Here is a 24,496-nt window from a genome sequence, read left to right as displayed (position 1 = left end):
TGGCTCATACTATTGACTCATGCGTTTTTGCTCTTTTTCTTTTCACAAAAAGGTGCCTAAAGCATAAAGGGAAAAGCGGGATATTTTGTCCAGAATTTCTATTTTTGCTTTTGAGTAGCAAAAATAGCAACAAAAATAACAGCTTAAATAGCAACAAAACATCAGCGCCCATAAACTTTTCCAGGTTTCACTACTAGATGGCCCATCTCTTGCTCTCTCGCTACTAGATGGCCCATCTTTGCTCTTTTGTTGCTAGATGGCCCATCTCTTATTCTACATCTATGGGGGTGGGATCTTCACCTATATATACACTTATTGTCGGGGGTGATCTAGACACACGTTTCAACATTGTATTTTGTAATTACATTCTCATGTGGTGTTGTACATGGTAAGGTGTGTAATGACAAGGAAGATATTTGGATATGAAGGTTTCTTCATGAATTGAGAATCTTTCAATCAATTCCCTTCACTCTTGATCAATAATCATCTTGCAAAAAGTCATGGACATCATGAAAAATACCATGAACATGTAGATTTGAAGTTGCATTGCCTGACTTGTGAAGAGGGTCATGTATTGCTAGAGAATACACCTACAAATACCAACTAGATGACTAAGGTTTTCTCTATCCAACTAGTTTCTCTATTGAATTATTGATCTCCAATTTTGAAAAAAAAAAGGTTTTTGCACAAACATTATCAATTTAGTCCTGCTTTCTTGAAGGCAAGCTTTTTTATTTTGCTTTTTTTCTTTTCTTTGTGCGTTCAGCTATAAGCCCGAAGAACGTTAGATCCTGTAGTCGCCGCTACGACAATGGCCCCAGGAGCCATGCCCTGCTACGTGACGCCGGAGGAGTGGGCGCTGCTGACTGAGGGCGACGACGAGGTGGAGGTCTCCGCCAAGGTGCTCAAGTGGCTGTGGTCGCAGTATGGCCGTAAGAAATTAAAAGAGTTGCCATTCGTTGTGGCTGCTGGGGCCTCCGACTCCACCTCCGCCTCCGCAGCCGCTGACGGAGAGCAGCATCTGCAGCTCGATAGCAAACTCTGGCAACGCCTGCCTTCCTGCCTCCAGGAAGCTGTGGTGGCCAGGTTGCCACTTTGCGCCCGTTTCCGCTGTCGTATAGTCTGCAAGCTCTGGACCTCGTTGCCCTTCATCTTTCTTGACGATCCCCGGGCCACGGCCACCACCATGCCCTGCCTCCTACATCTGGACGTGGAGCCTGGAGCCTGGGGTTTCTACGACCCTACCTGCAGCACGCCATGGCATGTCCTGCCCCCCCTCTTAATTCCAGGTTATCCAACTCCGACCCTTCGATTAAGGGCTTCAGAAGGGGGACTGGTGTGCTTGGAGCTCCTCGACTCGAAGCGTCTACTATATAGAGAAGATGAGATGATAACAGTCGCGCTCGTCGTCTGCAATCCGATTACCGGGCGCCACCGTAGGCTGCCGATTCCGGGTCCTCCTCCGCCGGTCGAGTACTTTAAGCAGAAGAGGATCCGCCTAGTCCACCTGCTGGCCTCCTCCCCATACTCCTACAGACTTCTCCTTGTGAAGGGCGACAGGACAACCTGGCTCTACGATTCCGCCACTAGGAAGTGGGAGCAGCTTCCACAAAGCATGCCGTTGTCAATACTTGACGAGAGCGTTGTGGGCGGAAGCAGCACTTTCCGCTTCCGCACCTTCCGCACCTTCCGCTGCGCCGGAGAGGCGAAAATCTTAGCCATGGAGGACATAGGCTTCTGGCTGTTCGAGTTCGACATGGAGGCAAGGTCGTGGACGGTCCCTTGCAAAGATGTTGTGCCACAGGTCTTCACCGAGTGGAGCTCCCTTACTCTGCTGGAGTGCAGGGGTGATGTCTTCCTCGGGGGGCTGCGCTACACAGACGCTCTGCACGGCAGCTTAGAAGTGTGGCGGCTGGACAGGGAGCTCGAAGAGTGGAGGCTTGTCAGCGAATTCCCGGGCATCTTCTACCCGGATCTCAAAGCCATGACGCTTGAGCGCTACGATGTCCACGGGACCCAAGACTTTGTGATGGTCACGTGCATAGGCTCATGCGGCAGCGCAGCCGCGCCTGCTCCCATTCGTAAGACCTTCTGCATTGCTTCTTATGACCTCCACCGTCGCACCTGGCGTTGCGTGCCGCGCCCGCTTGCTTCCAACTCACGTCAACAGCCAGCCAATGACTCCATCATCTGTCCAACAATATCTTTACGTCCTCATCCTCTTGCCACGCCCTAACTCCACAGTTGCCCAGCTCATTGACGCCAGCAGCTTCTTCCACTTTCCTGTTGTCTCAAATTGAATTAAATCTATCATGTCTCTTTGGACTACACACGTATCATATCTCACTCTACTGTTGTCTCGAATCGAATTCATTGTTAAATATTAATAGTGATTAATGCGGGAATAAACCACTTCTAGGTTGTTGCTTAAACTAACACTCAAGTGTATAAGCTTAGGTTTAAGTAAAAGGACTCTAGTGTGTGTACAGCCACTAGTGTGTGGGTTTCTTTGTGTGTAGAACAATCTCTAATTAGAACGATCTTATGTAAGCAATGAGGTGACACCTCTTAGGGACACTTGGCAACATGCTTTGACATGTGGTATGTGTCTAAGGGACACTTGGCAACATGCTTTGACATGTGGTATGTGTGGTGATAGCATGTATGCACACACCTTGTAAAGGAGGGAAGAATCAAAATTTCATAGTACAATCATGTTTTCCACGACTCATGTATACATCTGTAATGCTCATTCTATACTTTCGTAATGCTCATTAGTCGTCTGTCAATGTGTTGATTAACTTGTTGGTCAACATTAGTCTCTCTCTGCACATTAGTCGTGCTCTTGCTCACTCTCAACAACTGAGGGGCCAATTCGTGCTCCCATTGGGATCAAGAAGTGGTATCAGTGCTAATTGCAGCCTCATAGAGCCGATCTCGCCGATTCAGACCTATCTTCCACCCAAGTGCCATTGTGCACAGAGCCCATCTCTATTGTCTCATAGATGGGTGCAGCCCGCTAGCGTTTGGGGTGGCTCATTGACTAGTGGGCGGCTCTAGTGGAATAAAGACCACTTCCGTTTTGGCAGCTTAGCTAGTGTCGGCCATCTGAGCTAGCTCCTCGGCTTTGAGACCCTTCGAGAGCCCATCGTAGAGCTTTTCGAGGGTCGTTTTGATAGCTGTTAAGTGGGGAAGTAGATGCATTTCTAGCTAGCACACATTTTGTATACATAAGTAAATTTTTGGGCTTTTTTGCTTACGTCAGTTTTGGGTCTTTTGAGCTAGGAACTTTGGTGATTCTTGTTTACAAGGGCTGAAAATATATTGTGAAGTAGAAGCATCCACCAGTACAAGTGTGTACATGTGGACACTCTAGGTACTCCCATTCTTGTGCATGTTTCTCTGAGCCTATTTTTTTCTCACTCATGAATACATTTTGTTCTTAGTATACTTCGACGATTGCATCCTAAATCCTAACAAATCCTGATATTTTTTTTGCACATTCTAGTCATCATTCCATATTTTTTGATAAGCATATAGGATGCATCAAGGATTCTCTTCTAGGTGGCTTTCCTATTTTGAGCGCACAAAGTTTGCTTTAAGAAATCCAACATTGTGAGAAGAGATGGCACAAAGAGGATCTAATTTTTTGGGTATATGGCCATTGAGGATAGACTTGATGGCTCTAATTATTTACTATGGAGATTTATGATGAAAAGTTTTTTGATAGTTAAGGGATTATGGGAGATTGTCCCTGGGGATGAACTTTGTCCTCCCTCGACAGCAGTATCCACAATAGGTGGGGCCAAAACAGTTGCTTACGTGGTTGCTAGAATTCCAAAGGGTCTTTCTCTTCCTACTGAAGAACAACATAGGTAGGATTCTCGTGATGCCCAGGTGATGGCCGTGACTTTGAGACCATGTTCCTGTCTTGTAATGAAGCACATGTCACATGTACCAGATGTGGAAGCTAGACAACTTGACCATGAACAAGGATGATTCTATCTCATATCACCTTACCAAGGTAATATACCTAAAAAAACAACGGTTGAATATAGATTAGGTAGTTGATAATAGGAAGCTGGTCTCACCACCATTCTTAATTCCTTACCTGACCCCTATCAAAGTCTTTATACTTCTCAAACTCTCTCAATGAGTGGAGGAGGCAATCCTATGTCCTTTAAGGAGCTGGTTGGATTACTTCTCCATGAGGAGAAGACAAGGAAGAATAGATCCAAGGACGATGCAAGTAGACGAGGTCAAGCCTTCATCTCTAGGAACAAAGACAAAGTGGACTCATCATAGGGTGACACCAAGAAGAAGAAAGGAAAGTGTCATCAATGTCACAAGCCAGGGCACTAAATCGAAGAGTATCTAAAGTTACTTGTAAAGCTAAAAGCTGATGAAGACTCTCTGTGTAAAATATGTTACTTCTACCTCTGATGATAAAAAAAGTAGTGCCATAAAAAAAGCAAACCTATTCAATGATGATTGGGCTTTCTAGCCACATTATCACTATGGGGGGGAACATTTAAACCAATGCTAGGTCGTTGTGTAAAGTAGCACTCTAGTAGTGTGTGTAAGCTTAGGTTTAGATAAATAAAGCAGCTCTAGTATGTGTGAACAGTCGCTAATGTATGGGTTCCTTTGTGTGTAGGAACAACCTCTTAGAAGGATATTATGTAAGCAATGATGTGTAAAGGTGACACCTCTTAGGGACAATTGGCATCATGGCTTGACACCAACTGTGGCATGCATGGTGGTAGCATATGCACACACCTTGTAAAGGGGGCCTCTCCTATAAAAAGGACCAAAATTTCATAATATAATCATGCTTTTAATGACTCATGTATACTTCCTTGATCCTCATTAATCCTTTGTTAATGTGCTAATTATCTGGCTGGTCAACACTAGTCTCTCTCTGCACATCCATCGTGCACTTGCTCACTCTCAATTGAGGGATAAGCTCTTGCTCATTCCTTTGGGACCTAGATAAATCACAATTAATAATTGCATCTAGCTAGAGCTTGAGTATACTTTCTATGTCCTTTGTTAATGATGCAGAGATTTCTTGGAGTGAATGATCTTCTCATCTAACTATTCAATTTGCAATTTTCCCATCTATTTACAAAAACCTTCACAATATATGGTTCACGCTTTTACAAATAGAGATATCATGTTCCAGTAATCACTTTTGTGTCTCCCTTCCAAACTTATTACACATCAAATTGTTTAGAAAATGTTCAATATTTTGCTGCAAAATTTATATCAAATGTTGAAACATACCACAATATTTTGCTGAATATGTTTAAGAAATATTAAATATTTTGTTGCAAATTTTATATTAAATGGTGAAAGTACAAGAAACATACCATAATATTGCTACCAAAACAAGTAGTGATGGCATGAAGTGTTTGAAAAAGAGTTGTAGTCAAGTTGCTACATTTCTTTGGCTAAGTTTCCCAATTCAAATCTTGTTTCCTATGTTTATAAACTATTTTATATCATCTTAAAAATTACATAATTTAGAAACTCTGCTAACTTGAGGTTTCTAAACTCTACGCATTTCAAGTTTGTACAAACTTTTATAAAGTCCCTCATAGATTAAGAAGCAGACATGTCCACCTATAGCTGTTGACACCTTGTCCCTTCATCCTTAGGATATATCATGTGAGTGAGTTAAGCAAAAGACGTTTATAAGACTACTCAAGTAAATAACACTATTGAGAGTTGCATGTGTAATTGCAAGTTTCTCTTTAAATATTTCCTTCAAAATACCTTTAAAAATATAAAAATAACAATAAATCAATGAAATTTTCAAAACATAATTAGTTGAGACAGTTTCAATTTCAACAAATCATGAATAAACCAATTTCTGAAAAATGATAAAACTTGTAAATTTTTATTTAAAACCTATAAATTTACTTTCTTAATTTAAAAAACACAAAAAATTAAGCAATTTAAGCTAACTTTTTCATAAAAGAACTTTAATTTCTCAAGAAAAAACCATCAAAATTTTAAAGCAATTTTGAAGCTCTAAGCTTTGTGATTTGTTAAGATAAATATTTTTTAGTGAATGTTGGAATACAATCGAGAAGTTGTTGAATGTAGCAATGTGAGGTCCCACATCCTTGACCAACTGGTTTGAAGGCTTTTCATGGTATGATATAGCATACGCATTAAATTGTGAGAAACAACATGGAGCAAAAAAAGAAGATGACGTGCGGGTTGTGATTCATGGATGCCACCATGTTTGGCAATGATGTGCAGGTTGTGCTTATTGTAATACCAAGGTTGGGACTGGATTGAACCAGAGTAGGATACACCATAGCTGCACACAGAGGAGAGCATACGAGACACACTAAGAAGATGCTATAAATGGACTATATTGCATATGAGAGTTGATTTACAAGTGGTTTTGTGACCCTTAATATAGAAGGGTTGAATGTTGCCAATGGAGACATAGCTTAGCGGTAAGGTGTTGAAGTCCCATACATGAGGTACTGGGTTCAAAACCTGCTAGTTGTTGATGGTGGCATGAAAAAGCACACATGCACACGAGCACAAAGATCCCAAAAAGAAAAGAAAAGAAGGGTTGAATGCTAGATACACTAGATGTAGATCTAATAGACTAATGTCCGGTGAATAGATGCATGTGCGCATGTATGAGTGCATGAGATGTACGTACATACATATGGTGTAAACCATACTCCAACACTGAAATCGAACAATGGTTTTTGTGAGGGGATATGCATAGTGAGAATCCAAAAAACCAAATGATTTGAGCATCAAGAGATTGGGATTGGTGTGGAGGAACATACCTTTGCGTTGGTAAGGGTTTGGGGATAGGACCTCCAGAGTAGGTTATGCTTCTTGAGTGAGTAAGTAGGTCTTAAAAACCATATTGATGGCTTGAAAGAGCAGACCAGATTCTACATTGACTTCATGCTGGCCGGATGAAGGTACGGGTGCATTGCATTTGAATGAAATGTAAAGAGTTGGATAACTATAGTTACCTTTTGAGAAGCAAACCCAAAGAAATACGGCTTGATACCAAGGTTGAACCAGACTAGCACACCATAGTTGCACACAGGAGAACAGAGACATGCCAAGAAGATGCTATAAATAGATTGTATTGCAAAAGAGTTGATTTACAAAAGTGGTTGTGACCCTTAATACAGAAGTGTTGAATGTCAGTTACATTAGATGTGGTTGTAACAAACTAATATCAGTGTTCGAAAAAAAGTATTTTTTTCGAAAAAGTGAAAAACCTTTATCTAAAAAATTGTGAAATTATTTATAAAGAATAATCTTGAAATCCGAATGTTTTTGTTCTATAATTTCTCAAAATCTGGAGGTATTTGCACCTTTAAGTTTTAAATTTGAATGTATTTTTTCAAAATATGCAAGTGCAAACTACACTTAACTCAATTTTTTTTTTCGAACACTAACTAATGTCCGGTGAATAGATGCATGTGTGCATGTATGAACTCGCATGATATGTATACATATGGTGCACTCCAACAATGATTGGGGACACCTCCATGTTTGGCCAATGACAGTGGGGATCCTTTCATCTTTTACAGACTTGAGATTTTGCACAGCCTTTGCAACTTGCTTTTGGGAGGTGTCAAATGTGACCTTGCTTCAAACACCACCTTTGTTTGAGCCTAAACCAACTCTTACTTCATTTTGATCACCCAAGAAGAAGCATGGGAATATGAATGAGCATGGGAATATGCATTTTTTTCTAATAAGAAAGAAATTTTAAAAATCAAATTTTTTAAAATAAAAGTATTCTCTTATTTAATATATTGATAGAGCCTTCTCTCATTATGGGTTTGTGCTTAGACTGCAGGGTGGTCCTATAGGGTCTGCTCATATTGTTTGATCAATTTTGGTATACATAGGATTGACAAATCTTAGGATCTTAGTATTTGTTACTAGTTTTGTGTAGTTTTAAACTTGTTGGCTAGTTCTTGCTTAGTATGATTAGGTTTGACTAGCATTAACTAACCTTTGTGACCTATTCATAAATTTTGAGTAGTCTTGATGTAGGTACTCTTGCGCACCTCAACCTCAACCTCCTGCACATGTTGCTGCCATAACTGAGCAAGAAGCTGCTACTTGTGTTGGTGGGGATAGCATCATCATGCACAATCGGGGAAGCATAAAAATTAAGAAGTTTCTCGCAAAGCACGGCCTCCAACTCGATGTCATGTGTCAAAATTTGCTTCCCATGATCCCATGGTATGGTTACATGCAATGTTAAAATCTACTTCCTCTCATCTCACATGTGCTTGATATATTATCCTGCCTATAGGGTGACTATGGTCAAAAAGGGCTTTACATATCATTATAGTCTATATGGCCCAACCACTGTCTAAGTGGGATGCCCATAATGTTTGCTCATAATGATCCATATGGCCCAACCACTATCAAAGTGGGATTCCCATAATGTTTGCTCAATCTGTATTGTCAGGGCTTGTTGTATAGTCAACTATATGGTCGGAATGGGCTATAGGTGATCTCTCTAAATGCTCGATATTATGCCACGATGTGGCTTGCACAATTCTTCTAGTTTGAACATAGCCCAAAATGACTCTAAGCAATCTTTACATGCTTGGTGTGCCATATTTATTCCATATGGTCGTATACATTCTAAAAATCAATAGCATGTGACCTTTACATGCAAGTATATGATCCCTGCGTGGTCTAAGCAATCTATATGGTCTGCACATTATTAGAGGCTCTAAGAAATCTATACAGTCTATATGGTCCGTACATTATTAGAGGGTCCCAACCTTATACTACTTAATGTCTACTTTAAATGTTATGAGTTGTCCATTCGTGTGTTTATTGGTGGGGACATTATATTTTTAGTTCTTGACGGGGGTGCCTATGTGAATTGTGCCAATCGGCACATATATTATTTTGATGGTGGCTAAATAATCAGTGTGGTGGATGGATTTCCATACATGGGTGGATTCCCATGCTGACATTTTGGTTATTTGGTATTATATTTGTTATTGTGTTGAACCCATTTCTCATGATCTCACTGGGATTGACTAAATGACATTGCTTAAAACTAACGTGGATTATGAGTTTTAGGTTATGAGTTGTGCACCCTTTCAAAGAGAGGTTCCAAACCTTTCTATAATGCAAGCTCATATTCATCTTGCATTAAAGGTCTATCCATTGCTCAAACTACTTGTGCACATTCATTTCAATTTATTAGAAGATAATCCTTTTCTCTGAAAGATAAAATATAATTTGAGGTGGTAATATACTTTACAATGACTCCAAGGATCAAATATAATTAAAGGTAATATACTTACACAACGACTGGAGGGATATTATAAAAAATGACTTTTATATATATAAGTGACTAGTTTCCACACAAGGCCATCCAAACTTAAAAATAGTCCGGCCTCTATTACTAGTCTTAAGCAACTATGTACACCAAGTTCGTAGACTTTCCCTATTTGACATTAAGCATAGAGTAAGGCCACTTTGTATGTTCATGCGCTGTCTTACAAAACTTGTGCTTGTGCAACATCTTGCTCCAAATTGTTTACCATCTACCTAAACTTAACAAAAAGGCCATGTAGAGAGATAAGAACTTATTGACACTTTTCTACCATCTACCCATCTATCCAATAAGAGGGAACCAATATGCATCAACTCTATGCAATATAGTAATTTTCCTGGTTTAGGGTATTTTTCTATCCATTGCTCTAATTTGCATACTCTATGTATGTATAAATAGAGCATACATAGCTCTATGTATACATAGGTAGAGCATATGTAGCTCTATGCAAATGCCCCTAAGGTGGCATATATCACTTTATGTATGCATACATAAAGCTATGTATGTATAAATAGAGCATACCTCTATGTATGCATACAAAAAACTATCTATGCTCTACGTATGTATGATGCATAGAGCTATGCATGTAGGTGGAAGCATGAAAGAGTGTTCAAAATAGTACTCCTTTTGACCAAAGAATGTTGGACGACTAAGTGTGCTTTAAGTATTAAATTTTATTAAATTTATGCTAGTAAAGGTAAACATTTAAAGTGACCCCCAAATTTTAAAATTAAAGTATCAAGGAGTTATCCTCATGTTGCCTCATAATTCCCTCACGCCTCATGATGTCGTGGATTGCTAAAATAGAATCGTGATTTGGCTTACTCTCTCTCTCTTTCTCTTTCACACACACACACACACACACACACACACAAAGGTCTCCCTCTCGAGCTCTCACACATGTCTACATGTGCAGTGCTACATATAGGTCTCCGTCTGCAACTCTCACAGGGGTCCTTGGATGGTGTTCTCTACTATTGGCTAAACTCTCTCTCTCTCTCTCTCTCTCTCTCTCTCTCTCTCTCTCTCTCTCTCTCTCTCTCTCTCTCTCTCTCTCTCTCTCTCTCTCGATATATATCTATCTCCACACATAGCTCTCCCTCTCAGGCTTTCACACAGGTGCAGATACTACTGTACACATGCCATGCTCTCTCTCTCTCTCTCTCTCTCTCTCTCTCTCTCTCTCTCTCTCTCCATACACATAGGTGCAAGTATACTCTACTATTGGCTATGCTCTCAATTTCTTTCTCCCCACATCTATACTCCATAGCAAGTTTCTACCTCATCTGTCTCCCTCTCTCACATGATATCATTTTTTCACATAAGAAGATCATATTGGTCTTGATTTCACTTATAATCAAATACTAGTTGTTTTACGGGTTGTATTCCTCCAATTCAATCACAATGGAGTATGAAGACATTAGCAATTGTTCAGCCCCACAATGTGATAGTGGAGTTGAGCTAGGTGAAGAGGAATCCTACTCTGTACAACCGTCAGCTTATTCTGTAAAGAAATTGCGATGCTTGGCTTTGTTAATGGTATGACATTTTAACAAAGAGAAGCGACCTTGACTTGAGCACGAAGGCTAACATTTTGGCTAGGATGTTGCAACATCTAGAAATTAAAGAGGTTGTGGATATAACTAAACTCCCAAATCATACTATATCAATGCTGATTGTGGAGAACTTGAAGAGGTCTCTAGCTCATGTAAAAGGAGTGCACAATGCTGATAAATTGGTAGCAAAGAGATGTGCATTGCACACGATTGTGAATAGCAGTAACACATTACCAATCAGTTTTGACAACAAAGTTACAAAAGCTCTTTGCATTCATCCAAGGAATGTTAAGAAACACCGTGTCAACATCATAAAGGGTTTAGATTAAAATGTGCTATTGGTTGGTCGGAGGCCCAGGAATGACGGCTTGAGTCGTGAGGTTGTCCAGTGTGCTGTAGATTTTTGGATACAAGGGTGTCTCCATTGATGAAAGACATTTGCAGAAAGACGATTGGCCGGAAGCAATATGAAGAACATCCTACCCATTTTATGGAGGTCACAAAGGTACATCCTACCCATTTCTTGGATTAAATAGTACTATAAAGTAATAAATATAACTAATTAGTATAGAAACTTGACCTCTTGGCTTCACATGTAGCACGTCTACATAATAATGTACACTTCACCATATATTAATTATTAGTAGCATTTAAGTACTCAATAGTCTCATCCATTAAGTAATATTTACTTTTAAATATCACTAGTAGTGCCATCCAATACTAAACAGTACCATCCAACACTAAATAGTATCCTCTAGTAGTAGTTAAATAGTAATAAATAGTTCCATCAGTACTAAATAGTTCCATTAGTACTAAATAATTATGATTACACTACAACTTATCTTGTTAAAATTTTCTTCACATGCCATTCGGTACTAAAACCTATTATCCATGAAGTACTATCAAGTACTAAGTAGTACTAATAGAGTCATTCAATATTAATTAGTCACATCCTACACTAAATAAAACTATATAATAAATACTTTTATCTATAGTGTAGCACTATCTAGTACTATAGTACATAATCTTATCTTGTGACATAGTACTAAATAGTGCTACATTATACTGTGCAACTAGTACTAAATAGTGCTGCACAGTACTAGACAGTACTATTGATGCTTTGAGATAGTAGTACATAATACTATTATGTTCTGAATTGCATTATGGTAATCTAGATAGTATGGATAGTACTAATAGCATTGAAATTACTAATAGTATTCGTAGTACTATTAGTTTTAATAATGCTTATAGTGCTATTAGTACTAATAGTAATATTAGTACTAAATAGTGAAATTATAGTACCGATAGTCTAATAGCACTGAGAGTACTAATAGTCTTAATATTACTCACAATACTATTAGTACTAATACTACTCATAGTACTATTAGTAATATTAGCACTAAATGGTACAATTACAATACAGATAGTACTACATTATACTATGTAACTAGTACTAAATAGGGTTGCATAGTATTGGATAGTATTGATGCTTTGAGATAGTAAAACATAATACTATAGTAATCTGGACAGTATAGATAGTACTAATAGCATTGAGAGTACTAATAGTACTAATATTACTCATAGTACTATTAGTACTAATATTTCTCATAGTAGTGTTAGTACTAATAGATTGTGACAGGGCTTCCAAAGTTTAAAGTGGAAGGTATGTAGAGAATATGTGTTAGTACTAATAGATTGTGACAGGGCTACCAAAGTTTAAAGTGGAAGGTATGTAGAGAATATGTGAAGCATGCCAATTGGAAAGCAAACAAAGCATGTATTTCCACGAAAAAGATATGTGAGCAGAAATGCACTGGATGTTGTGCATTCAGATGTATGGGGTCCTACGAAGACCATGTCTATGGGAGGCTGCAGGTATTATGTGACATTCATTGATGACCACACAAGGAAAGTGTGGGTATATTTCATGAAGGAGAAGAGTGAGGTGTTCACTCACTTTCAGAATTTCAGAGTTTTGGTTAAAAAGCAAACAGGGAAATATGTAAAGTGCCTAAGGTCGGATGGAGGGGGAGAGTACTTCTCCAATGAGTTCTCTGAATTTTTGAAGAAGAATGGTATTCGGAGACAGTTTACATGCAGATACACTCCACAGCAAAATGGAGTTGCTGAGCGAAAAAACAGGCACATTGCTGAGATTGCACGAGCATTCATGGAAGAGAAGAATATGTCGCATAGCTATTGTGCTGAGGCTGTTTCTACAGCAGTATACATCATGAACAGGATTCCAACTGCAGCCATACATGATGTAACTCCAGAGGAGAGGTTTACTGGCAGAAAACCTGATTTGTCTTATCTGAAAGTCTTTAGATGCATTGCATATGTGCATGTGCCAGATAAGCTGAGAACTAAGCTGGATCCAAAAGCAAAAAAATGTGTGTTTATTGGATATTCCTGTGCGCTTTTGCCGCACGAGTCGAAGCTGGGGACTTGTCGAGCACCGTATGCGAGCCACGAATGGCTGCAAGCATACAACCAGAAACCTAGCAAGCTCAAAACAGAAAGCAAAGGTGTGTCACTCACCGCTCAAACTACCGCCCTGAAGGATTCTCGCGTTGCAGTGAAGAAGGAGCCGCCGTCTGCTCTACCGCCTCGCCTCCGCCGTGCCGCCACACAGTGCTCAATCGCTCTCTCTCTCTCTCTCTCTCCTCTCTCTCTCTCTCTCTCTCTCTCATATGTAGGAGAAGGGGACCGAGAAGAAGATAAGGCAAGAGCACACTTTGCATTCAGCACATTGAGAATGAGAGTTTTAGGGTTACATTTGACTCTTATAGGTGACTTAGCCGTTCACACATGGGCGCCCATACATGGCCGGTCGATCCTAACCCTTATCCTGCTGATATTCAAGGTGAGCCTCTCATCGGCGATCACCCAATCCCTTTATCCTTTACATATGGTGCCGACAAGTCCGGCCCACGACTCAGAATATTAAAATTAATTACATGACGTAAAACATAGTACGTCTCAATGTCCGTCATAGGTTAACATGCCCCCTTTCCTGATGTAGATTCCATCCGCGGGAGCTATGGTATGGTAAGCTCGATAGGGTTTGTTGTGGTAGACCGTTTGCAAAACAGGGAAGTAGAGTGAAAGTATGCTAGAATTCAAAAGATATAAAGTGTAATAAATTCAAGCATGTTAGGCCACAATGGATGTTGCTATGAGAACTTAGTTTAAGGGGTCACATGAATGAGCTAGTGTAGCCAATTAGCACGAGTTTAAAATTATTAAAAGTAAATCAAGAGTTAGCAAGGTGTCAAAGGTTAATCAAGGTTTATAACTGACCTAAGTCAAGGAAAATAACCAAGCTTAATAAAATACAGATGACCACAATGTGTCTACTCTAAGAACAAGTTAATACCTCGAGCCTAGGGACACAAGAAACATCAGAGTTACAGGAGCCTTTTGCCTTTATTTCTTTATGCACGTGACAATTTTTACACACAATGGCGACCTCCCTAAGGCAAAACTAACATCGATCCTGGTACCATGTTTAACACAAGGCATTCTCCAGGAATCTATTAGTTCACCTTAGGCAAGGCTACCCCCTACCAACCCAGGGCATCGGTCTGGAGTAGAATACTCCTCGCCTACCAAGTATTGGAGGCTTTTTTTTAATTTATTTCTTTTGATCTTCGCTCCTGAACTATAATGTGTTCTTGCATCCTTTCGACAAAGAGGTAAAAGCTATGTCTTAGAGGTCAACACACACATGACCAAGTGTTAAACATCAAGATGGTTTGATCCTAGACCTAAGACAATCGTATTCCAAGGTTAGCTGCATGCATTCTCAAGAATATATCCAATAAGGTTAAACTCATTAATGATTTACACTAACGCGTCAGGCAATTTCAAAAACTAAGTAGTGCTTTGACAATTTCCATGTGGTCATGCATTATAGTGCATGCAATTAATCGAACAGTAAAAATTAAAGAGAGTGGGCATGAAAGAATTACTCCTGAAATTGGAGATCTCCTTGATTTAACGAGACAGCTTGCAATTTGATGTAGATATATTTTGATGAACGTTGTGGCAATCTCTCAAGACTTGGAAGCGAACCCACCTCAAACTTTTCAACCTGTACAATCAACTAACAAGCACTATACCTCGAGAGGCACATCAGTGTGAAAAATTAAAGACTCGTTTAAGGACTCTAAACTAGAAACAACTTGAAAACACTAACCTAACTACCAGTCACCACACTATCACTGAGGATATGGTAAGAAGATGTTGTAGAGTCCTGGCTTTAACCCTAAGGCTAAGCCTCTATCCACATCATCCAAATAAATAAAGTCAGCCTCAGTAGTGCCATGAGTTTCATCCGTCCATTCATCGTCGTCAGATATATCGTTTTCGTTTTCCCATCCACATAAACTTATCAAGAATGTAACCATGCGAGGATAGTCATCTTGTGGAAAAGGAAAGTCTTGGGCTATCGAGGATATGTCCTCTACGGAGTAGGGGTCAGTCATGGTCAATAGGCGTATTAGCCATTCTAATTCCTCAACATTTTTTTCTCTGGCTAGTACATTTATATGATCCAATTCAGTTTTAATTACAGGATAGCACATGTGAAATATCTGAGAAAGGTACAGATGATACCTCTCACCAAAGGTAGGAGTGGATGAAGTGTATGATGATCGTGCATCTGCCATATCTGCAAACACAGATATAGCATCAGTAGGTTTGTGACAGGTCGGTCTAGTTCCTGATTGTATACGGATATTTCTCCTCTTAATGTGCTCTTGCTCTTTTTATTATTTTTTGCTTTTCTTTTCTTTTCTGTGTATGAAGCTATATATATACATCCCCTTGAATTTGGCAATTACATGGTCAGGGGAGAAGGTTAGGGAGGAAGCATTAGAATGCGAGCGTAAGTACATGCTCCCCCTTTCCTTGGGTAGATTATATTTTTTGCAATGATGTTGCAGCCTCTTGGAACCAATTTGTCCAATGGGTCATAGATGGTGATGTGGGCAGATAGCTTTTTATGACCCTTTTGGCCACTTCAAATTGCAGAGATGTTAGTGTACGCTCCCATCGACGAATGGAGGAAATGGTTTTCGACGATACTTTTACAAAGGGAGACATAGACTCATTGGTCTCTTGTTGGGTGTTGACAAGAGTAGGTGTAGAGCATGAAGAAACTTCTATATCAACCGCGTGTGCCTAGCATGAGGAGCTAGAAGCTTCATGTGGCTCCCCCCTTCCTGAGCTAGGTGGTATTGATCGATATCGTTTGGAAATCCAAACTAACTCTGGAAGAAGTGGTGCGGAGCACTCTGTTACCTTTCCTTTACCACGGTCTTGAATTATCGTTGGGGTGGCAACATTTGGTTTTGCAAGGTTTTACAGGTGATGTAGAGGGATTCAGCTTATTGTTAGGGACCCAAATCTGGTCATTCCCTTCGTAATACCCTTGGGCTACTAATAATTTTTTAGGGATCCATCGTGCTGTTACATTGCCCTTTCTCGGGTGGGTAGCTGCTTTCTTTCTACGAGGCTTCTTGTCTGAACGAGATTGAGCAAGGGAGCTAGCTGTTAACAAAGCTTTTGGGACCCATTTGTATGTACTCTTTGGCATAGTAAGCAGAGCCTTGGAGACCACACTGCTTGTTTCCACTCTTGGCGTTGAAGCGTTAGAGGGGTGGCAAACAATCAAAGATAGTTTTGCCACTGGACTTTGTGATTTTTTGTTATCCAGCATTTTGTCCAGAGTCGATGGCTTAGGAGCGTGATTTTGAGCAGTCATACTGAGTGTTGGTTCTTGCGTTGTGACTCGTCTGGTTGCCCAATCGATATTGCACTTGGTGGCCAACATCCATTTGCACCCTAAGTTTACAGTCCCTTCCATGGTACCAGCAGGCATAACCAAAAAGCTTTAAATTATGGTCCCCTTGTCATAGGCAACCGGAGTGTGCAGAATTCCTGAGACAGGGATTTTCTTCTTATTGATTCCTTTAACTTGGATAGCAATCTTGGATAAAGGTGGTTTTCCAAGTTGACACCACACGCCATATGATAGCAAATTGTGTTGAGCTCCTGTATCCAATAATGCATTATACAGCACCTCCCCGTAAGGACTTTGTAACTCAATTGGGTATCTTAGAGGCGGGTCAGATTCCAATGAATCCTCGTCTGCCTCCTCGAAAAATGCTTGTGTAATCCCCAAGTTGGCTTCTCGTTGGTGCCTAGCACGCTGTTGACGTTCTTTGGCCTCAACTCTCGCTTGTATCTTCTTAAGCTCAGCTTGTTCTTTAGCTACCTTCTTCTGATGGATTGCACGTAACTCCTCTTGGCTCAGGGGGTCATAGTATCTTTTGAATTTACTCCCATTAAGGAATCCAATGGTTTCAACTCCGTCGAGAGTCTCCACTCGGATGGTTCCTTGCGGGGTAATTTCACATACTCTGTACGGTCCCTTACCAGCATATTTGAGCTTCTTCTTTTCGTTACGCACTCCGTACATCAGGACTTTATGCCCAACCTTGATGTCCTTGTCTTTTAGGTGGCGATCAAACCATATTTGAGCTTCTTCTTTTTGTTACGCACTCCATACATCAGGACTTTATCCCCAACCTTGATGTCCTTGTCTTTTAGGTGGCGATCAAACCATTTTTTCTTCTATCCTTCTCCACAAGGGCAGCCAATTGTCTTTCTTCGTTTAGTCGCTCAAGGATATATAGACGCTCTACTAAGGGATTACCATCCCAACCCTCTTGAATAGCAACACGAAGACTAGGAATGACAAATTCCCATGGCATGACTGCTTCTTGGCCATATACCATTTTGAATGGTGTGCAATTTGTACGCAGTACGATAGGCCCATAAAGCTGTCTCGTAAGCTTGAAATCCCAATCCGTGCGATGAGCTTCAATAGTCTTTGTCAGAACAGAGATTAATGTCTTGTTTGTACTCTCGGCTTGGCCATTCGCTTGCGAATAATAAGGGGTAGATTTATGATGGGATATCATGAAATTTGTTGTGAGCTCCTTAATCACTTCATTTATAAAATGTGTACCATTGTCACTCACAAGTTCAAAAGGACAACCAAAGCGTGTGATTATATTTTCAAAGAGGAACTTGGCTGTTGTCCTCGCATTTGCCTTACGTGTCGCTTTCGCTTCAGCCCATTTGATCATATAGTCAGTGGCCATAATAATATAGCGAGATTGTATGTTGCGGGCCGCTGGGCTAATTGGACCTACAAAGTCTAAACCCCACTTTTCAAATGGTTGGTTTACTTTGATTGGATGTAGGGGCATCTGATCTTTTCGATGGGGTTTCTTGTATCGTTGGCATTCATCGCAACCCTTCACAAAAAGTGATGCATCTTGGAACATAGTGGGCCACCAATACCCTGCTTGTAAGATCTCTCGCGCAGTTAAGTCTCCTGAGAAGTGACCACCGGCTACGCCCATATGTGCCTCTTGCAAAATGTGTAGATACTCATCCTCTCGGGCATAACGCCTAAGAACGTCATCCTTTTCTCATTTATAAAGAGTCCCGGCTATCAGGCAATAGGGTTCGCATTCCTTGATCAGCTTTCGCGCTAGATCTTTACGAAGCTCCTTGGGTGGAAAGCCATTAACCAAAAATTAACAATCTTCTCACTCCATTCAGGCATTGTCTCCACCATGAACAGGAAAGTGTCAGGTAAGTCATCATCAACTCCCGTAGGAGCCTCACCATTAGGTATGCAAGACAAATGATCAGCCATGACATGTTTTTTGCTAGGTCTCACAACAACAGTGAAATCAAACTCAAGAAGAATCAATAACCATCGTGTGATTCTTCCTGTGGAGCATGGTTTGTTTACCAGATACAACAATGCTTGATGATCCACATAGAAAACAAACTTAGTGGCAAGGAGGTAATAACGAAATTTCCTTACTGCATATATCATTGCCAACCCTTCTCGCTCCGTAGTGGTGTAGTTCATTTCAGCATCGTTTAACTGGCGAGACTAGCAAAGCTAATAGGGTAGTCTAATTTGTGTTCTCTAGGTTGAGTCAACACACACCCAATAGCAAAGTTTGATGCATCAATATGCACATGGAAGATTAAATCCCAGTTAGGCATTCGCAAGATTGGAGCACTCGCCAAGGCCTTCTTTAATAGCTCATATGCACGGTCACAATCTTTGGTCCAAATAAACTCGATGAGAAGCTTATACAATGGCCAAGCTATCTCAGCGAAGAATAAAATAAACCTTCGATAATAACCAACATGGCCCATAAAGCGTTGGACTCCCTTATAGTTGGTGGGTGGGGGCAATTCCAGAATGACCTTGATTTTACTCTCGTCAGTGGAAATCCCATTTTTGGACACTATATGCCCTAAGATAACTCCGTGTTTAACCTAGAATTGGCATTTGAAAGGATTCAATGAGATGCGATATAATCTACACCTCTCAAATATTTTTCGTAAACACATCAAGTGCTCGTCCCAAGAGGAATGAACACAAAGATCATCTAAGAAAGCTTCACAAAAGTCCCTTAGATATTCCTTAAAGGCTATGTTTATCAATCGTTGGAATGTTGCAGGCGCATTGGTCAAGCCAAAAGCCATGACACGAAAGGCAAACACTCCAAACTCCGTGATAAATGCTATTTTAGCTTGGTCCTCTGCAATTGTGATCTGATTGTAACCAGAGTACCCATCTAAAAAGCTATATGTCTCCTTGCCTGCAACTCTTTCAAGCACATGTTCAGAATACGACAAGGGGTAATGATCCCTTCTGGTGGCTGCATTAACCTTTTTGAGATCAACGCACACTCTGAGTTTCCCATTCTTCTTTGGTACGATGACTATCGGAGAAACCCATTCTGAGTGTTCAATAGGGTATATGAATCCACATTTTACAAGCTTTTCAATTTCCTCTTGTACAATCTTTGCATACTTAGGATTCATTGGGTAGGGACGTTGCTGGACTGGTTTAGCAGTGCTTATCATTGGAATTGTGTGTTGCACCACAGAGGGTAGAACACCCTTCATATCATGGTATGTCCAAGCAAATATGTCCTTGAATTCTTTAAGAAGCTTCTTAAGTGCAGCTTCTTCCGTCTTGGTGAGGTCTTGAGCAATAAAAACTCATTTAGGCTCCTCACCCAGATCTGCTAAGTCTATCTCCTTAACTACCGCAGGGCCATCGTAGACACCGCTACTCCCATTGGTAGGCATTCGTTGGGCTTTTGTGTAGACCCCTTTACGTTCACCTGTGGTCAATGATTTGAAATGCTTAACTTGCTTGCCTTCGAGCTCTCTACAACATGAAAAATCCACAAAACACTTGCAACAAAAAAATTAGGTAAGTGAGTGAGAGAGGAAGATTGTAGGAGAGTAGTACATGAAAAGACATTCTTGAACTCCTCCCATGCACACTTGTTCGGCAATGGGGATAGATACAAGTAATTATGGGGGAGGAAACTCACACATATTCTACACTTTTCTAAAAAGAAAGGTTCTTAGAGGTGCCAAACATAGCACTGAGATAATTTTTTTCTTACATCACTTTTTTTATTGATGTTTCTAGTTCATTTGTGACACTCTTATGATGTAAATAGAAACTAGCGTTGATTTTGAGATAAAAATGGTGGCTGAGAGCAAACACTTTATTATAGATTCTACCAAAGTGGGATTTATGCAACTTGTAATCTTGGGCTTGTTTATTTACTGATGTGGGAGACAAAGGAATTTCATGCCCATCATGTGGCATATGCAACTTGTAATCTGATGGTACACAAAGGGATTTCATGCCCATGTGACAAATGTAAACATAATATCATGAGAGAGTATCAAATTACATTTCTCCAGAAACAAACGCATGAGACATTTCTCTAGAAACATAATATTAGGAGAAATCATCAAATTACATTTCTCTAGAAACAAATGTATGAGACATTTGAGTTACCAATTAGACACGCTTTGGCCCATGCATCAGTGAGTTTGATCCATGATGCTTACTTTTTAACAATGCTTTTTTATAAAAACGTAGAGTTTGATCCATGAATTGTCTAATAATCTATATGATTTAAACTCTTTGCCTAAAGCAGATCTAAGATTCCAACCCCATAGTGACTACTATGGGGTTGGAACCCCATAGTGACTACTATTTCCAATTAGCAAGGTTTAGAAGAGGTGAGGTCCCACAAAGAAACTATGAAAATACATTGCCAAATAAAGGAGAGGAAGAATAAGTGGAGGAAATATTTACCATACGTAAGGATATTGGGCCACTAGCTCATGTTTGTGTGGGGAGGGATAATATAGATTGGTGCAAGTGCTTTTTGATGTGGAGGAAAGGCCACACATCATGGATGAGGAGGAGGGTTTTCTACAACATGAGGCAACCAATCTAAGGTGTACATAACCACCTCTAAGTTGCGAGGGTGCCTTTCATGCTTTACCTTCACATAACCTATGGATGGAACTACAGTAGTATGGCATGCTTTACCTTCACATAAACTATGGAGCAAAAACAATAGCAACGATACTATGGCATGCTTAACCTTTACATAACCTATGGAGCAACAACAATGGCAACAATAGGAGGGCATGCTTAACCTTCACATAACCTATGGATGTGAATGGAGCAACAATAGTATGACATGCTTAACCTTCACATAACCTATGGATGGAGCAACAATAGTATGTGTTCTCTCTTTTGTTTGTTAATCATCACCCATTCTTCTCATCGGTAATATTTGATTTAGTCTTATTCATATTCATAGACATCCAATACCATTGGCTCATACTATTGACTCATGCGTTTTTGCTCTTTTTCTTTTCACAAAAAGGTGCCTAAAGCATAAAGGGAAAAGCGGGATATTTTGTCCAAAATTTCTATTTTTGCTTTTGAGTAGCAAAAATAGCAACAAAAATAACAGCTTAAATAGCAACAAAACATCAGCGCCCATAAACTTTTCCAGGTTTCACTACTAGATGGCCCATCTCTTGCTCTCTCGCTACTAGATGGCCCATCTTTGCTCTTTTGTTGCTAGATGGCCCATCTCTTATTCTACATCTATGGGGGTGGGATCTTCACCTATATATACACTTATTGTCGGGGGTGATCTAGACACACGTTTCAACATTGTATTTTGTAATTACATTCTCATGTGGTGTTGTACATGGTAAGGTGTGTAATGACAAGGAAGATATTTGGATATGAAGGTTTCTTCATGAATTGAGAATCTTTCAATCAATTCCCTTCACTCTTGATCAATAATCATCTTGCAAAAAATCATGGACATCATGAAAAATACCATGAACATGTAGATTTGAAGTTGCATTGCCTAACTTGTGAAGAGGGTCATGTATTGCTAGAGAATACACCTACAAATACCAACTAGATGACTAAGGTTTTCTCTATCCAACTAGTTTCTCTATTGAATTATTGATTTCCAATTTTGAAAAAAAAAGGTTTTTGCACAAACATGATCAATTTAGTCCTGCTTTCTTAAAGGCAAGCTTTTTTATTTTGCTTTTTTTCTTTTCTTTGTGCGTTCAGCTATAAGCCCGAAGAACGTTAGATCCCGTAGTCGCCGCTACGACAATGGCCCCAGGAGCCATGCCCTGCTACGTGACGCCGGAGGAGTGGGCGCTGCTGACTGAGGGCGACGACGAGGTGGAGGTCTCCGCCAAGGTGCTCAAGTGGCTGTGGTCGCAGTATGGCCGTAAGAAATTAAAAGAGTTGCCATTCGTTGTGGCTGCTGGGGCCTCCGACTCCACCTCCGCCTCCGCAGCCGCTGACGCAGAGCAGCATCTGCAGCTCGATAGCAAACTCTGGCAACGCCTGCCTTCCTGCCTCCAGGAAGCTGTGGTGGCCAGGTTGCCACTTTGCGCCCGTTTCCGCTGTCGTATAGTCTGCAAGCTCTGGACCTCGTTGCCCTTCATCTTTCTTGACGATCCCCGGGCCACGGCCACCACCATGCCCTGCCTCCTACATCTGGACGTGGAGCCTGGAGCCTGGGGTTTCTACGACCCTACCTGCAGCACGCCATGGCATGTCCTGCCTCCCCTCTTAATTCCAGGTTATCCAACTCCGACCCTTCGATTAAGGGCTTCAGAAGGGGGACTGGTGTGCTTGGAGCTCCTCGACTCGAAGCGTCTACTATATAGAGAAGATGAGATGATAACAGTCGCGCTCGTGGTCTGCAATCCGATTACCGGGCGCCACCGTAGGCTGCCGATTCCGGGTCCTCCTCCGCCGGTCGAGTACTTTAAGCAGAAGAGGATCCGCCTAGTCCACCTGCTGGCCTCCTCCCCATACTCCTACAGACTTCTCCTTGTGAAGGGCGACAGGACAACCTGGCTCTACGATTCCGCCACTAGGAAGTGGGAGCAGCTTCCACAAAGCATGCCGTTGTCAATACTTGACGAGAGCGTTGTGGGCGGAAGCAGCACTTTCAGCTTCCGCACCTTCCGCTGCGCCGGAGAGGCGAAAATCTTAGCCATGGAGGACATAGGCTTCTGGCTGTTCGAGTTCGACATGGAGGCAAGGTCGTGGACGGTCCCTTGCAAAGATGTTGTGCCACAGGTCTTCACCGAGTGGAGCTCCCTTACTCTGCTGGAGTGCAGGGGTGATGTCTTCCTCGGGGGGCTGCGCTACACAGACGCTCTGCACGGCAGCTTAGAAGTGTGGCGGCTGGACAGGGAGCTCGAAGAGTGGAGGCTTGTCAGCGAATTCCCCGGCATCTTCTACCCGGATCTCAAAGCCATGACGCTTGAGCGCTACGATGTCCACGGGACCCAAGACTTTGTGATGGTCACGTGCATAGGCTCATGCGGCAGCCGTCCTGCCGCTGCCGCAGCCGCGCCCGCTCCCATTCGTAAGACCTTCTGCATTGCTTCTTATGACCTCCACCGTCGCACCTGGCGTTGCGTGCCGCGCCCGCTTGCTTCCAACTCACTTCAACAGCCAGCCAATGACTCCATCATCTGTCCAACAATATCTTTACGTCCTCATCCTCTTGCCACGCCCTAACTCCACAGTTGCCCAGCTCATTGACGCCAACAGCTTCTTCCACTCTACTGTTTTCTCAAATTGAATTAAATCTATCATGTCTCTTTGGACTACACACGTATCATATCTCACTCTACTGTTGTCTCGAATCGAATTAATTGTTAAATATTAATAGTGATTAATGCGGGAATAAACCACTTCTAGGTTGTTGCTTAAACTAACACTCAAGTGTATAAGCTTAGGTTTAAGTAAAAGGACTCTAGTGTGTGTACAGCCACTAGTGTGTGGGTTTCTCTGTGTGTAGAACAATCTCTAATTAGAACGATCTTATGTAAGCAATGAGGTGACACCTCTTAGGGACACTTGGCAACATGCTTTGACATGTGGTATGTGTGGTGATAGCATATATGCACACACCTTGTAAAGGAGGGAAGAATCAAAATTTCATAGTACAATCATGTTTTCCACGACTCATGTATACATCTGTAATGCTCATTCTATACTTTCGTAATGCTCATTAGTCGTCTGTCAATGTGTTGATTAACTTGTTGGTGAACATTAGTCTCTCTCTGCACATTAGTTGTG

At 41.1% G+C, this 24,496-nt stretch overlaps 1 protein-coding gene across 1 annotated transcript; it reads left to right on the top strand.

Annotated features, from left to right (window-relative positions):
* The first annotated feature begins 811 nt into the window (after positions 1 to 811).
* On the top strand, positions 812 to 2,236 carry LOC147606004 (F-box/kelch-repeat protein At5g15710-like). Its single transcript, XM_086792882.1, has one exon. It carries the CDS (start codon positions 812 to 814, stop codon positions 2,234 to 2,236), a length of 1,425 nt encoding a protein of 474 aa, XP_086649008.1.
* Positions 2,237 to 24,496: the final 22,260 nt, after the last annotated feature.

Source organism: Cibotium barometz, chromosome 58 (assembly GCF_041138505.1).
Source record: "Cibotium barometz isolate CiBa-2024 chromosome 58, ASM4113850v1, whole genome shotgun sequence".
Classification (NCBI taxonomy): domain Eukaryota; kingdom Viridiplantae; phylum Streptophyta; class Polypodiopsida; order Cyatheales; family Cibotiaceae; genus Cibotium; species Cibotium barometz.
Note: the sequence above shows the minus strand (reverse complement) of the source record. Positions and strands in the feature narration are given on the sequence as shown.

Excerpts from the sequence above, each read along its gene's own strand:
- LOC147606004 (XM_086792882.1), top strand. The coding sequence starts at position 812 with ATGGCCCCAGGAGCCATGCCCTGCTACGTGACGCCGGAGGAGTGGGCG.